Source organism: Sipha flava, unplaced genomic scaffold, assembly GCF_003268045.1.
Source record: "Sipha flava isolate LNK unplaced genomic scaffold, YSA_version1 19979_pilon_pilon, whole genome shotgun sequence".
Taxonomy (NCBI): Eukaryota; Metazoa; Arthropoda; class Insecta; order Hemiptera; family Aphididae; genus Sipha; species Sipha flava.
The window spans coordinates 1-18,500 of NW_020272780.1; the positions used below are offsets into that span (position 1 = coordinate 1).

At 26.7% G+C, this 18,500-nt stretch overlaps 1 protein-coding gene across 3 annotated transcripts; it reads left to right on the top strand.

Moving 5' to 3' along the window:
- Positions 1-130: 130 nt before the first annotated feature.
- LOC112681907 (NFX1-type zinc finger-containing protein 1-like) lies at positions 131-14,775 on the top strand (the record flags this gene model as incomplete). Of its 3 annotated transcripts, none has more annotated exon segments than XM_025552259.1 (7): positions 131-214; positions 662-930; positions 1,816-1,959; positions 2,652-2,916; positions 2,975-3,170; positions 3,246-3,323; positions 14,689-14,775. In XM_025552259.1, coding segments are annotated over 7 exon segments (1,049 nt in total), but the record flags the coding sequence as incomplete, so codon positions are not given.
- Positions 14,776-18,500: the final 3,725 nt, after the last annotated feature.

Consider the following 18,500-nt stretch of genomic DNA (forward strand, 5'->3'; position numbering starts at 1 on the left):
TTTAAATTAAATACAGATGATATAAATTATTAAAATATCAATAAGTTTTTAATCAAGTATTTTAATAATAATTTTAAACTAGATTATAAATACATATAAAAAAAAATTGAATAACTGATTTGAATTTCAGTTATTGTAGAAGAAGCTGCTGAAGTCTTAGAATCACATGTAGTTGCATCTCTAACGAAATTTTGCCAACATGTAATTTTAATTGGTATGTATTATTAATCTTTTAATCTAAAGTATTCAAAAACTTTTTTAAATATTTTTTGAGTAAATTATTTAATATTATATTAAATCAAGGTGTTTAATATTTTTGTTTATAATTTTATTACCAAATATTATTTATAATTTTGTATATAACATTTATACTGAAGGCAACTTTAACTTTTGAACTTTGAAGTGGAAAAAAAAATAGTAGATTTTAAATTGGTAGTTTTATATATTTTTAATTTTTTAATTTAAAAAATCATCAATCTCGAAAAAATGCTATGAATTTATTTTAGTTATCATACTAATATAATTTCTGATAAGTATTGCTATGCAAATAAATTTAAAATCTATATTGTGATTTTTATAACTATAAAGTCAAATTTAATTTTAAAGTTTATTATTTCATAATAAATTATAATTTTTTTTAAATACATGTCTTTGATTTTAGGTGATCATAAACAATTACGTCCAAGAACTGCATCTTTTAGGCTTTCAAAACTCTTTAATCTTGATGTTTCATTATTTGAACGTATGGTGAAAAATGGTTTTCCATGTTACACCTTAGATACACAACATCGAATGCGTCCTGAAATATCTGCTTTAATAAAACCTATTTATCCATTCTTAAGGGATCATGAAATAGTTAAGGATAGAAGTGATATACGTGGAGTAACTAAGAATATATATTTTATTCACCATAATATACACGAAGAAAAAGTAAGTAATACCATTGATTATAAATACTAGCGTTTATAATCAATGGTAATACCTATAGAGTATTAGTATTTGCTTTATGATTCTTTTACAAATAATTTTCAATTTATTCTAAAATTATACAGTACATTTTAAGATCTTGATTGTAAAAAAATATAAAACTAGATATTTGTGTGATCTTATTACATTGATGCAATATTTTTGTCAAAATGGTATACTAAAAAAAAAACTTCAATTGAATAACTTTTTTAACAATGAAATAGGTATTAGATATATTTTAAAATTATTTAATCAGCATTTATTTTTTTTCTGTATGCATTATAGCATACATATTGTGTTGATAGTATATTAATTTGAATATAAATAATTTCAAAAATACCTGTAAACATTATCAAGATCATGAAAGAAAAAGATTTTGTTCATTAACATTAAAATATCATAAAATCAAAAAAAATCTAATAATCAATATCAAAATTATAAATAAATATAACTATACAATAATAATTATTCTAATTTAATGATAATTAATTTAATGATTTGTATAAACTATTTGTAAAATAGTATAATTTATTTTTTTAATTTGATAATCATTATATCAATTAATATATTTAATTTAATTATTTATGTATCCTGAAAATAATTTTTAAAGTTAATATTTGACCTTTTCCAAAATCCTATTAAAAATTTCTGCTATAGAGAATTTATTTTAAGCTTTGGTAAGAGTTTATAATGTTATAATAATTTAAATGTTTTATTTTAATATTCTATCATTGATTATAAATACTAATATCAATGTGATCATTATTAATAGTTATCTGATATTATATATTTGAAAACATTTAATTGTGGTATTATTTTATAACAATTTATTTATGTTTAAATTTATAGGTGATTGGTTCTAATAGTTACAAAAATAGTCATGAAGTAAATTTTTTTATGAAGTTCGCCAGATATCTTTTTAGTCAAGGTTATCATCAACATCAAATTACTTTACTAGTTACTTATCGTGAAGAGTTATTAGAATTACAAAAAGTAAACTATTTATAATATTTCTATTTATTAATTTATCCCACAGAATCAGAGTATATAAGGGGGGTTAGAATAGACCAATATTCAGATGTGTTTTAGTCCAAGCTTAGCAAGCACCTTCACACTAGATAGATTAATGATTTATTGTACTTAGAAATATGTTCAGTTAATAAATGTTTTTGGACTTAGAATAATTTGTCAAATAAATAGTAAATATTTAAAGTCTAGTAATTATTTAATAAACTTATCCTCTCACATCCATTCTTTAATGGTTGAACTGATGGCACGCTACAATGGCATGCATTATTCATTATTTTTTTCAATTTACTATACATTTATTTACCAGTCATACATTCATATATTTTTAATAATTATTTATTACATGTGTAATTACAATTATAAGATTAAAAAGTTTATTAATTTTTTTTTTGGCTATACCACATGCTTTTTTGGCTGTCATATCACTTATTCTTTCAGTGCAAATAGTAGTGATTAATCAAGAAAAATGGTTAGTGAGAGAACAGATAATTGAAGTTCTACTGTATTTATTCTTTATTTTAGTAAATTGTTTGATCTCTAGTTAGTTGTAATTTGTGTGAAAATTATATATTTAACCGAAAATATGAAATACAAAATTATGCATAAAGTTTTTTTTATTCATAATTTAGTCTTATTTTATATTATTTTACTTCTAGATCCGTGAATCAAGTTCAGTTTTAGAAGATTTTCGGATTGAATGTGTAGATGGTTTTCAAGGTGAAGAAAATGATATTATCTTGTTGTCTTTAGTACGCAGCAACATTGATAATAATATTGGATTTTTAAATATTCAGAATCGCATTTGTGTTGCTCTATCTAGAGCTAGAAATGGATTATATGTTATGGGAAACATGGATAATCTTATACATTCTTCTATATGGAAAGAAATCAGTTTAATATTAATTAATCAACAATCTCTTGGTGATAAATAGAACTATTATTTATTCATTTTTAAATATAATACTAAAATTATTTACAGGCAACAAATTAGGTTTACGTTGTGAAATTCATAAGGATTGGACCATAAATGTATCTAGTAGTAGAGATTTTGATAAAGTTCAATGTTTAAAAGTATGTAACATGATAATGGATTGTGGTCATCATTGTTCACAGTTATGTCATTATTATGACCAATCACACAAAACCTTGTATCGATGTAAAAAAGAGTATTCAAGGTATTTATTTCATAATAAAATAAAAATAGATAAATATTTTATTTATATAATTTAGTAAATTACTTTTTTTTTCAGAACCTTATCTTGTGGTTTTAAACTCAAAATAGAATGTTGGATGAGATTTTTGACTTATGAATGTCCTCTTTATAAAAGGTAATCTATTTATGTATTTTGCAATAAATAATAAACATAAAAAAATTATAATTAGTATAATTAAGTATAATATTAGGGTCACTCCAAGTATAATATATATGTTAAAGTGGCCTTTAGTTATAGATGAAGAAGAAAAATTAATATTTTTGATTTCTTACCCCCTTATTTTGTTCATTATTATATGGAAGAAAATTAAGTTAAATTTGGCCATGATTACTAACCACCTTCACATGCCTCCCGGGGGTTGAAAAATTGCAAAATAGAATTGGTTTGTCTTTTTGTAATATAATCTATAAAGTATTGAACTTATCATAAAAATGTACACAACTTAAATTATAGATATGTACATTTTTTATATATATTTTTATTAAAAGTATAAATATCTATAATTTAAGTTATGTAAATTTTTATGATTAGTTGAATAGTTAATTGATTATATTCAAAAAAAGAAAACCCAAACCTATTTCGAAATTGTTCAACCCTCTGGTAGCATGTGAAGGAGGTTAGTAATCATGGCCAAATTTAACTCAAATTTATTTTTATAATGAACAAAATGAGAGGGTGAAAAATAAAAAAAAAATAAAGTTCTAAAATAAGAGCCACCCTAATATATATATTCAATTAAATTTACGATACATTTTTCAAAAAAAAATTCATCAATTTAGTACATTTATTAGCAATATTATTAAATGTATAAACTATTTATTTTTTATTTTTATTACAGGTATAAACATTAAAAAAATGATATGTTATTACACTTAGTAGTTATAATTTTAAAATATTGTTGGGAAAACAAATTACTAGCTATTTATGATTTATGTTCAAAATTATAAATAATTTGAGTTATGAGAGATATATTTTAATTACTATTTAGAAAATTGTTATTTGATTAGTTTATATCATAACTTTTATTATAACCTGTATTTAAGTATTATTTAAAACTTATAGATTTATGCTTTAATTTTTTATATTTATTGTTTTTTTTTTCTTTTTTTATTGAAGTATCTGATATATTTGATTAGTTTTTCTAATATTAAATTGTATATACATATACTTAGCACCTACTTGTAACACTTACTATTTTTATACTCATAATATTTGTCTAATACTAAATGTAAATTTATAAATTCTAGATTCTACAGTAAAATTGTGTGTATGCTAAAAAAATAGTTTATTGACATTTTAAGCATTTTTAATAATCTTATAAAAACAAATAAATATTACTAATTATTAATTACAGTTAAAATTAATTATTGGATAGTTTAATTTGCAATTCTTATATTTGTTTTATTAAAAAAAAAATTATATTTTTAAGTAAACATGGTTAAAGTAAGATATAGGAAGACTTGGATAGTTTTTACATATTTCAGTTAATTATATTTATACAAGAGTAATATTTTTAATATTATTTAGCAATATCATCATGGTGATACAATACTATTGTCTATTATTGTTTATTGCAAATGTGACATTTTAAATTAGATATATCCTCTGTCAAACACACAGACCAACATGGTGATGTTATTAAGATTTTATAAATCAATTTGAAATGAGATTCAAGTCTTCTTAATATCGACTCATATTTTTCTCTTTTGTTTCCTCTAAAATTGTGAAACCAAGCCATAATATTTTTAATTAATAAATTATTTATTTATTGTTATATATATATATATATATATATATATATATATTATTATTATTTTAATGAAATTTACCGGGATATTAAAAAATGCGTGAAAATTGATTACAAGTGGACTTCACTAAGAATTCAAACGGTTTAAAATATTTATCTAATTAAAATAATGGATCGCGGATAATTTACCGCGTGATAATTCACTGTGCGACTATTCACCGTCATCATTTCACTGTATTTACAATTTGTTGTGGATATAGTACATTTTATTAATAAGTAAATAATAATATTATAGGCACCAGGTTTTAAAAAACTTAATGGGTGCCTTGTCTGACCTTTTTATCATAAGCATAAATGCACAATTTGGAAGATGGGGCTTAGCCCCTGATCAATAACAATGTCCACCTAAAATTTAAATGAATGAAATTGCCTTGGGGGCTAGTTACAATTTAATCTTCTAAAATTTTAATTTTTGCTTTCCAAATTGCACATATTGGTGTTATGATTTTACTACTTAACTAAAAACATTTAAATTTTTATTAGTATATATAAATATTAAATATATAACAATATTAATCATATTGTACACTAAATTAATTAATAATCATAGACCAAATAAATGTATACCAAATTGATAGCTTATTTATAAATAATAATAAGTAAAACAAAAAAATTGATTTAATTTGACTGTTTACATAAAAAATGTATTTCAACGTATATTAGTTGAATTTGTGAATGAGTTAGCTATTTGCTCAATATCTATATCTTCATTACGATGGACATGCAATAAAGCAATATCGCTAAAACGATTTTGTGTCGTTGTGGACCTTAAAGATGTTTAATCTTCGTAGTGCTTAAAAAGATCTTTCCGCAGTACAGGACGATACTGGAACCGTCGAAATAATTTTTAGAAGTTAATTAAACTCTTAAAATACTTCCAACCGAATTATCCGATTTAAATACATCTATAGCATCTTGTATATTGTTTATAGTAATTTTACTTGATTTTAAAATATATAGAAACATATCTCTATTCAATTATCAATCCCATAAAAGGAACATATGTTATAATTTTTTCTTTACCAATTATACATTTTTGAAGTTCGCATAAATGATTAATTTTTTTTGAAATCGTTTATTTAATTATGATAATGTAACACAATGGTGTACATACGAGGGGGATTTCCGGGTTCAAACCCCCCCCCCAGGGCCAAAAAAGAAAAATTGTTTTATAATATTATTGATGTGTAATATATTCGTAGTAATAATAATATGTAATATATTCATTATTACGCTTTGAACTTAACCCTCTACAGGCAAGGCCCGGTCACGGGTGACCGGACTGAGATATGACTCTAATAACTAGATAATAACATAAACTACTATCCACCGGTTTATCCCATACCCTTTTATAGATATTTTATAAATATATCGCCTGATATATTTTTGCTTATCTGCTATACCTCAGTTTTTATAAAAAAAGTTTGATTATTTCTAATATAAAATTACATTGGTCACCCGTGACCGCCCTTGTCTGATCTGTTGGGATTTGTAGCCTTGCCTGTGGAGGGTTAAAATATACAACTATACAAATATTATGATAATTAAATAATTATATTGATAGGTGTTTGAAAAGTTTTGTTAACTACGCTGTTTTTATATTCCAATAGCTATTAATTTACTGTAATGTAAAAAATAAACTGTAAATTGGTAAAAAAGTTGTATAAAATAATATCTATTTATAGCAGTTATTTATCTTATTTATCTGTGCAACGAAAAAAAAGAAGATAAAGATTATTTTTGTTAACCCCCCCCCCCCCTGAGCAAGATTGAATGTACGCCACTGATGTAACATCTAGAAGTTCGTAAAATGTAATTTTATATTTTTCTCTAACTGATGAAAATGTATGCCCTTCACTATTACCTTGAAATAATTTTTTATAATTTTTTTTTATTCTCAGTTTATTTGGCTTTTTCAGTTTATTAGCTCACTAGATTTTACTGAAACTTGTTCCTATGTCATAAAATCCCGTATCTCTTAGTTTTTTCACGATTATGATAATGTTTTCAATTTTTAATTGTGTTTCTTGAAAACTTAAAAATATTCTTTAAAGTTCTGCATTTAGGATTTCAATCCTTCAAAAATAATAATCATTACTTTCGTATAAAATAAAAAGTCAAAATTAAGTAAATGTTTGTTATACCACTGGCTTTTGCTCCATTTTCATTTTTTTTCCTTTGAAATATTATCAATAAATTCTATTAATACTGCATAATTATCACACAAAGTTTTAAGAGATAATAAATACACGTTATAAATATCCAATATTCTAAGGGTGCCAAGCCCCTCAATAATTTCAATGGGTGCCTTAGCCCCTGGGCACCCATGTACATGGTGCATATGCATAATAGTAAAATTATTGTTCATTTAATTATCTTCAATATTTACTCTCTATATATCAAATTATAAAAAATCATAACATTAAAAAATCTTGTTTTGAAGGAAAAACGTGTCCATGCAGTTTTTTAAACGGTCTAAATTGCCTATAGACTACTTAGCTTTTTCTGAGCTTCGCGTGAAATGCAAACGCACATCTAAGATAGACTATCAGTCCTATATAAAACATACAGAAATTTCGCTCACGCGTAATCCCTCTTCTTTTTGGAACTATACTAAAAATTTAACCAAGCACAACGCGTTACCCTCCACCTTACGTTGGGATAACACTACGGTTGACAATCCTCGTGATTCTGCTAATTTGCTATCTAAGTACTTCAATTCCATGTATAAATTCTTTATTACTTCACCTTTTAATCCTCATAAAAAAAAAATAGCTTTCCCTTCGAGTTTCCTTCTAATTACCACTTCACATTTGATGATGTACAACTTGCATTTAACTCCATTAAAAAACAACAATTCTAATGGTCCTGATGGCATTTCTGCGCGTTTACTTTTTTAATTGTCAAGATTCTATAGTGTATCATATATTCCTGCTTTTTAGACGCTTACTCGACGAGGGTAAATTTCCTGCTGTGTGAAAGACCTGTTCTGTTACTTCTGTTTTTAAATCTGATGATCCCTCACTTGTTTCTAACTACAGGCCTATTTCCATCCTCTCCACATTTCTAAACTGAATCTATTGTATACACTAATATCAAAAGAAGTCTTAACCATATACTAGTAACTGACCAGCATGGATTTCGTCCTGGAAAATCTACTACTACTTGTACCCTGGCTTTCATATCATATATTCTTGAAAGCTTTGAGTCTAATTGTCAAGTTGACAGTGGCGTAGCGGCTGCCCGGGGCGGAAGGAAATGTTGCTGCCTTCTTAATTAAATATTTCAATTTAATTTATACTATACATTATGTACATTAATTCTAGAGAACTTTTCGGCAAGAACAGTCATCATTATTTTGATTTATACAGGTTAAATTTTAAATAAAAATATTTATTTGTTTTATAATCACGTTTATTAATACAAAATTCTTACTTCAACCATTGATATAACAGGTATAAAGGTATAAGCGCAACTAAGGGGGAGAGGGGGATTAGCCCCATCATAAATATTTCATGTTATACATGGCATACTGCATATAGCATAATTAATTCATAAAAGTGCACGTACAAAAAGACACATTGCAATCAAGGCCGGATTAAGCATCTATTGGGCTCCGGGACTGAAATTTTATATGGGCCCTTTTGACAAAACATGCTTTACCAAGCCGCTTGCTACGCTCACAGAACGATACATTTTTTAATTATTTTACAAATTGTCAATTACAATATAAAATTATAAAATTAATAGGTATATACAATTTACTCGTATGTCTATAAGACTACTAATTTTAGTATGATAAAAAATGTTTATCAGCTTAAAATTATTTGGGCCCCGGGGCTACCACCCCGGCTTGACCTCCCCCCCCCCCCTTAATTTGGTCTTGATTGCAGTAAATCCAACTAAAATATCTATATTAATATGGTACTCGTATATAAGAGTAGGGATGATCTACAGATAATTTTAAGTTTTGATAGGAGAGCTGTAGCCCTCCCAGATATTTTATCTTAGTTGCGCTTTGTACAAAAGTATTATTTAATTATGTGATCGTTGAGGTGAACCCTTATTTTAAGTAGGTAATAGAACCTACTTAAAGATACTTATACTTATTATAACTATCTTATTCCGCCCCAATTTCTTTTATTCTTTTCATTTTTGATACTAAAATAAAAAAAAATTGTAATGATAAAAGTTAGTTACAAAAGAAACTATCGAACATTTCAGAAACTAGGTATATTTTACACCATAACTATCTATAGGCAAAAATCTGAAAATCGTAAATATTTGTTCGGAACCCTGGATATACGAGTGTAAAACTCGTACATGGCCGGATTTTAATAAATTAAACTTGAACAAAATATCAGACAGTCCAACATACAATTATATAAATAAAATATTTAATACTCACATAGTTGAATGTAGGTAAACGTAACGGAAAATTCAAATTTTTACAAAATTATCCAATAACGACTTCACGTACTTATTTGCACATAAATCACAGTTACGAAACAGTATGAACTAAACAACTGAAGATTCATGAATAAAACTTTCTTTGAATTGTCAAAGCATCACGTACTTTCTTAAAGGGACGTAATAAACACTATTGAACTTAATATATATATATATATATATGTAATAGAAGTCATTCTCGCTGATTATAAGTCATAAACAATCCAAGCACAAAATATCATTTAAAGAAATGGAATTCCCGAATCCGACACAGAATAAGTAGTTAATGAAAAATTCCGTGCTTTTTTCATTCTATCCGAATTTATAGTTGCGTTAAAAATATGAAATGGTTCAAATATTTACAAAATATATTTTATTATTTACTGTGAAATTTTTCCGCCCTCTAAAAAGTGCCACGTGGGGAGGAGTGCCCTCCCTGTCCCCCATCACTACACCACTGCAATTTGATGTCGTGTTCACTGACTTTGTTAAAGCTTTTAACTCGGTTATCTATAGCCGTATTATCTCCAAACTAGAATCACTTGGTATTGGAAATCCACTACTATCTTGGCTCCAATCTTATCTTAGTCCAAGAATGCAATTTGTGAAAATTCATGGTGTTATTTCTGACTCGTCTATAACTCCCTCAGGAGTCCCCCAAGGTGGACATTTTAGTCCTCTTCTGTTCGTCATTTTGACTAACTCAATTAACAGCTACCTTTCATTTTCCAAAGTCTTTCTATTTGTCGATGACATTAAAATTTATTCTAAAGTTACATCCATCTGCGACTGCCGTTAGCTTCAGTCTGATCTCGACTCTTTTTGTCTCTGGTCTCAGCGTATTGGCCTTACACTCAATCTCTACGAGTGCCGTAGTATGACATTCCATAGAAAGCGAACTCCTATTATTTCCTTTACACCCTTAGTGGCTCCCCTCTAGAACGTGTTTATTCAGTTAAAGACCTTGGGATCTACCTAGTCCCTTTTCTTTCTTTTGAACAACATATTAATATCACAGTTGGTAGAGCCTTAAAAGTTCTGGGTTTTATAAAGCGCAACACTAGCCTTTTCACGTCCATCACTTATCTCCGTTCTCTCTATTTCTCTCTTGTCCGCTCTATTTTGGAATATGGTATAGTTGTATGGCACCCTTATTTGGCTAAAGACCAGTTACGTTTAGAGTTAGTTCAAAAACGATTTCTGTCCTACGTTGCTTTTCTGTTCAAGATTGATCATCCACCCCATGACTATTCGTCCATCAGTTCTACCTTAAATATCCCTAATCTTGCTTCTCGCCGTTTAGATGCTGACCTCTTATTTATCACCTCTCTTCTTAATGGCACAGTTGATGCCCCTGACCTTCTTTCTTCTACCTTTTTCCGTGTTTCCGTCCATTATATTAAGAATCACTCTCTCTACCTTGTCCCCTCTCACCGTTCCAACTACTCTCATAACCATCCATTGCATAGAATGCTTCGATTACTCAATAACTCCTAGACCCGAACTTATACTTTGAATTTATATACTAACATAAGTTATTTAGTTTTTTAGTTGCTATTGTACCATAGCATGTTATGTTTTTATTTATACTAAATATTTAGTTAGATTTTACTGTAAACTTCTATGTTTACCTTTGTTTTGTTTTTAATCATTACTATTATTGTAATTTTTCTGTATATATCCTATTATTGTAAATCTTTTAATTGCCGATTAGTGTTAAATAAATTAAAAAAAAAAAAAAAAATGTAAGATACACATTTCTCTTCGAACAAGTACAAGAGTTTAAGTACCTGGGATCTACTCTAAATAACCAAAACAACATGCACGGAGAGATAAATATCAGATTGGACGCTGCTAACCGATGCCTTTATGTACTAAGAACCCTCTTTAATATAAACTGTTGTCAAGAAAAAACAAAAGAACATCTATACATAAGTTACATTCGCCCTGTATTGACATATGCATGTGCCACATGGGCAACGACAAAAGGCGATGATGAAAAACTACGTCTATTCGAGAGGAAAATTCTTAGAAAAATGTACGGATCCGTATTCAACAATGCGGAACGGAAATGGGAAATAAGAATCAACACCCAACTATACCAGCTCTACAAAAAAAGAAGATGTGGTACAATTTACCAGAGGGACAAGGATAGAATGGGCAGGCCACGTTTGGCGAGCCGATGGAAGTGTACTGAAAGGAGCATTGACTTATGTGATAAGAGGAAAGAGGCCAAGGGGAAGACCAAGGAAAAAGTGAAAAGCCCAAAAAAAAAAGATACACATTTCAAATTTTTTTAATGTGAATCATTTTATTTAATAATAAAATAACCGTAAAATCGTAAAATAATATATTTGATTTACAAGATAAAACTTGATTAATTAAAAATAAATGGTAATTTAATAAATTTTATAAGATGAAATTTTATAGATGCAAACTTTAATTTATTTTCTTATCGAATATAATATAAGTATGATATATCACCTCGACCCCATATATATGGAATTTTTGAAAATTTTCATCAATATTTAGTATGACATTTGTACAACCATTTTCTGAATTTTTTTCGACCTTGGTTTTCCCGTTATCAAACCAAAACCAATAGGCGAGTCTGAAGTGATGTGGTTTCAAACTCACCCTAATTAAATTTTAATACTTTGGATTTAAAAAAAATATAATATAAAAAAAATATATAAATTAAACTAAAATATTGAATATTAATGTACATTATTTAAAAAAAAAACTTTAATGATTTCTTCTATTTTTAATTAATTTTTTTTTTTTTTGTTTTTAATTTGTTTTATTATACAATCTGTAAACTATTTTTAATTGAAAATAAATACTAGTCATAGGCATTTTTTAACTTAACGTATTTATCACCGAAGGGTTATCCTCAGGGGCATCATCTGTGGGGAGGGGGTAGACTATGGTAAATGCCCCACTCTAAAAAATTTTAAAAAAGTCGGCAATTCTTTGTCCGATGATCAAATGCTAAAATCGGTAAATTGTAAATTTTTATTTACTATTTTGTACTCAGAATCAGATAATATTCTCTTTTAAATACACGTTCACGGTTCATTAAAAGTTGGGAAACACTGGCTCCTCTCCGGTTTATGACAATCGTTATTAGGCGAACCTTATAAACTTTATTTTTGGTATATTATATATTTCTATATATGTGATCTTTATAAAATGGTTATCGTGATATCCATACCATAATAATTTAGCTCATAATCTATAAAAAACCGTCAAATCGTTCCTATTCACCCTAAACTACAGTTCATTATATTTGAGATACAATTTTATGTTTTTATAAATAAGTTCTGCAAAGTATTAAAAATACAAACAATAAAATTATAAGTATTTATTTAATTAGATTTATATTATTATTCCATTAAACCTATTGATAGATAACTTATAGCCTATAGGATAAGTAAATAAATTAATGTCTTACTATGTTATTATTTTAATTGGGCAAATTGAAACGTTTCATGTTCTTTGTTTATCATCATGACATAATTATTCATTACCAGGGCTAGGAACTTAAAGTATTTGCATATTTGTATGGATTGACTTAAATAAAGATTACCTAATGAGGTATAGATGAGAGCAGTGGCGTATTTACGGGGGGGGGTCCAAGGGTACTGGACCCCCCCAGAACCTCTCCAAAAAATAAATAATAAATTAAAATTCTTACATATTTGCAGAATTGGCTATGTTAAACATTCACAGGGAAGTTGAAATTACTATTAATGAAATGATAGAGGAGTTGGCCAAAAAAATCGAGACAACTAGAATTTATTTTATAACAATACTTTATAATATATAATGTTAAATACAATATATAGGTATATTTATATATAATATTACATAAGACTATACGATTATTACATTATATATTTAGTTCAACTTCCTCCAAAAACTGCATAAGGATGTAACTATTACAATATAATACATAGTTTATATTAGTTATGTATAAACTGTGGACCCCCCACCAGAAAAAAATTGAAAATACGCCACTGGATAAGAGTGCATTGTTGCAAACACTGTCTTAGAAGATAAATCTTCTAAGACCGTGGTTGCAAATGTTAGTAGCTTTACAAAAACCATCCTGTTTTTTCCATCCTATCTTTAGAATATATTTTCACTAAACATTTAATGGAACAGCGAAGCGTAATCAAAATGATATAATTTTATAAAAATAATAATAAAAAAAAAAATAATAATAATAAAACAATAATAGTAAAATATTAAAAATGTTTTCAATTATTTTTGTTAAAAAAACTAATCAAATATGTTAATTATTCACATACATAGATTTTAAATTCAAAATATTAAAATATGAATTAGTATAATTATTTTGTTAAATTTAAAATTTGATAGTAACTATAAATAATTTAAAAATAATTAAACTTAAAATTTAAATATGAGTTAATATATTTAATTTTGTGAGTTTTGATTTTCTTGTTATTATCGAATAATCTTTACACTTCTTAAATATTTTACATAAGTGATATAATATATTTATGTTCTACACATTCGTCATTCTCACTGATCAATTTTTTAAAAGTTGAATAAATTAAAAAAACCTGAAGAAATTTCAAAACAAACTCATCTGCAACTATATTATATAGCCATAGCTATCGGTGTCTTATCGCAGTGCAACATGCATATCATTGATTTTATAGTATATAAATATAATATCATTATTTACAAAATCAATGCCTGTTAAACCTGTTTATTACCTATCCGATATAATACCCCTCTTGAATGCAAAGAAAAACAACGTCTAATTTTTTTTTTATGGCGGCCGAATACGCGTAACCGCTGTCAATATACTTATGACTTATAAAATCAATGATATAGGTCTTATAATATTATTATTTCATAAATATAAGTTAGATAAGATATCTGACTGTGGGAGATCCCTATAAGTATTATTTAAATTTGGGATATAAACAGCAAATACAAATCATGACTTTGGAAATTCTGTATGCAATAAACTAGTCAATAGTTAATAGTTGCCGATCATTGATATTGCTTTTCACGCGCCATTCACTTCATTTTACAATTTATAAAAACATGTGGTTTTCACAAAACTATTTTTTTATACTTATTTTTTTAATATTTTCAGGTAATAAATTATTATTTTATAAAATTTACTTTACATTATTTTATATATAGTTTCTAAAATTAAAAAATGTAAATATTTTTATCTTATAGTATTGCAAGTTAATTTTTATGTAAATGGTGCTTCATTATTTTGCTCATCTAAAACGAATGAATCAGAAAATTGTGGTGGTTTAAATGGTATTTTATTTTACTATAAAGTTAATGATGAAATAACTATCATATAATAAAAACTTTTTTTTTAAGATATTGAATATCAAACTCAGCTTAATTTATTATTTGAAGATATTCCACACAAACTCCATATAAAGTTGTTGTCTGGATCTTTAACAGATTTCACCATTGAAGAAATCGTGACACTTCCAATTAATTTTTTATATTTTTTACCTGTAAGTATATAATATATATTTTCATCATATTTTTCAACAATAATATTTTTAGATTTACAAATTGCAAACTTTATCTGGTACTCATTTGGCCACTCTTTTAACCACACATGAAGATGATACATTAATTGCTAAAAAAATTCTCCAATCTATTCAAACTGATCAACAACGCAATGAGTTCTTGAATTTTGTAAGAAAAACATATTATATTTTTATTTATCCGTTTTTATGTTAATATTTTACTTAGTTGATTCCAAAAGTGATAAGAAATTATAAAACACTCGATATCATAGGCGAAACAGTTTATAAATGGAATTATGATGTTAGAGATGGCAAATTTCAAAAGTTATCTAATATATGTGGTTATACTTTAGCCAGACTTTGGGTTCCATATGTGCTGACTAGAACTAAACCAATTAGCACAAGACTGTAAGTACCATAGTTACATTATATAGGTAGGTACATTAAATATTTAATTTATTATCTATATTAATATTGTTACGATTAAAAAAAGATTTTAAAACTTTTATTGATATTCAAACTGCATAAATATAATTTATTATACAAAATATATATATATTTATATCACATATAATAGGTTGACTTTATTGTCTGAAGTAGAACAAAAACAAAACAATAGGATACTGTGCAATAAACATACACATGATGATTGGAGGAATTTACCTAAAAGTATTCGAAAATCATGGTCATATTTGGCAGTTAATCAATCGTATCCCAATGTATTAAGCAGATGGACAGTTGAACAAATAGATCAGTTAGTTCAGAAAATTCAAAAACCCTAATTTTTTTAATATTTTTGGTGCATATTTTCTTGTCTTTTTTAGGTACAAATTTTTATTGCCAGATTTTAATAATAATGAATTAAGTCTTATACCATTTGATGAATTATCTAAAATGGCACTACACGACATTGAATTTGATAATTCTCAAGTAAGATTCTAAATATTTATAAAAATATACCTACCTAATTGGATTTTTAAAATAATAAAAATTAAAATATAATTATTCAATAAGAATATTATTATTATTAATGACTAAAAAATAAAGATAATAATATTATATGATGACCTATTTTTTTTTTCATCTTACTTGCTATACCAGATTTTTATACACTTATGTTTAAAAAAACAGTTACACAGGGGGAACCAGGAGATGGAAGATGGGAATGCATCCCTGGGTGTAAATTTTTAGAGATATAATTTTTGTAGTATATAATCTGTTATTGATTATTTAGAACTCAATAAGTATGATTGTATGTTAATTATAAGAAGAAAAATTGTAGGGAAGGGTATTTGATTCTTGGTCCATGATACAGGTTAACTTAAACATTTTTCCCAGGCGTAAAAATTTTAAGTTCCATCTCTGTAGTTACATTCTTAGTTAATTGTATAAACTTAGAAAATCAACTGTATAACAAATATTTTATAGATAACTAGATTTTTTGTTCAAATGATTTAATGTGGTTTTTCTAGGCTCGATTTTTATTCTCTTTTTTAATGAATAATAGTACTTTAAAAGACATTAAAATACTTTATCCAACATTCTTCTACAAGTTATCGCCATTGCAAATGAATCAATTTGAATCAGAAGACTGGACAAATGAAAAAGCAGCAATATTTTCAATGAATAATACTTATTTAAGTTATACTGCAGCAAAACAGGTAAATACTTCCATTTGATAAAACTTTAAGTATGTTAATTATGTAACATTAAGTTATTATAAAAAATGTTATGTGATTTTTTCTATTTTAAAAATGTTTTCTATTATTTGTTAATAATTAAGTTATTGTAAATGTATCCCCTCTTATCAGCAATGTAAAGTATTATTTTTGTATCGAAACAACCATCCAGGTCTTCATCAATGTCTTTTTTTGCTTGGGAGGGATAGAGTGTATAGTATTATATAAATTTATTTTAGTAAGAAGTTTCCATTGTTTCAAAGATTATTAGAAATTCCCCTTTAAACAAATTTTTTGTCTCAAAGCTCAAAATAAAATTATTCAAATATAGTTAATTTTTATGAAGTCTTAAGTATGGTTATACTTCAGGCCCGTTTACATAATGAAAGTACTGTTGTAAATTATGCTGCAGCTACTGTCACATATGGACAACGATTACACGGCAACAGTGATTACTGTGTATTGTGCAGTAGCGCCGAACTAGGTACTTTTTAATAGGTGGTGCAAACACATATTTCAACCACCCGACCATCTCTGCCTTGATATTATTTGACCATCAATGATCAAAATATTATGTTTAATTAAGTAGGAAATCTACTACCTAATACCAACTGGCTATTAAGTAACAGTTTTTTCAAAATTATATAGACCTAGTATCTACCCACTTTTCAATTTTAGATGGTGCAAATGCTCGACATTAAGTACGTATTCGGCACCACTGGTGTCGTGCAGTGGTTGTTAATTTGTTAATTTTTTATATAACGTTTTTCTTAAAAAACCATGTTAGAAGTTGTATTTTCGATGATAAGAGTAATAGGAGAAATATTATTTTCAGCAGTTTTCAGTAACAGTATCAGAATATATTAATTTATTCTTCATAGAGTAATAGAGTACCTACAACAATGAAAATTGTTTTACCAGGAAAGTTAAAGTTATAAGTTGCTGGTGGACTTTAGGCTACAAGTGATTGTCTTGCATCTCTATAATATCTATATAGAGTACCAAAATGTAAGATCAGTAAATTCCTTTTAGAAGTTTTTGATGCTATTTATGAAGCATTGTCAACTATCTAATCGAGCTTAATTAGTATGACAGCTGACAGTCAACGGTATGATAATGTGGCAGTACTTGTTTACATGATGATAGTTCCTCAAGAATCACTATCATTTCTATTACTGTCTGTTAACTGCTACTGTCACCATGTAAATGGGGCTTTACATAGGGTTGCAATATGTTCCGGAAAGTCGGGATTGTCACCGGTTTTGGACTTTGCGTCCCATTGTCCCTAAAAATGTTTTCGGGACGTTCATATGTCTCATCTTCGATGTTTAGAGGAAATGTATTGTTTAATTTGTAATTTCGACCATTTTATCTCAAAGTACATTTTTAATCATAATCAATTAACAATATTTAATAAAAACATAATTTGTAATTTACACATATAAATATGTAATATATTTTATTTTACAAAATTTTTTTTTAAATGTTATATTGCTGGCCATTAATGGTCCTCTTCAGTGGCGTATACATAACTTTTGTATGGAAGGGATCATTTGCAAAGAAATCATTTTTTTTTTTATACATTTTTAACGCCCTCACACTAAAAACATTATTTTATAACATTTAAAAAAAGTCCTAGGGGGGATTTGACCTCCACATCCCTCCCTGTATACGCCACTGATTCTCTCAATATATTAAAAGTTGTATAAAAAGTATATTACTCGATATTGTGTTTGTGTTTTTCCGGTTTCGCCTTATAAATTTATGGTAACCCTAGTTGTACACATTTGGTCATACACACTGAAATTTCTAAATTTTT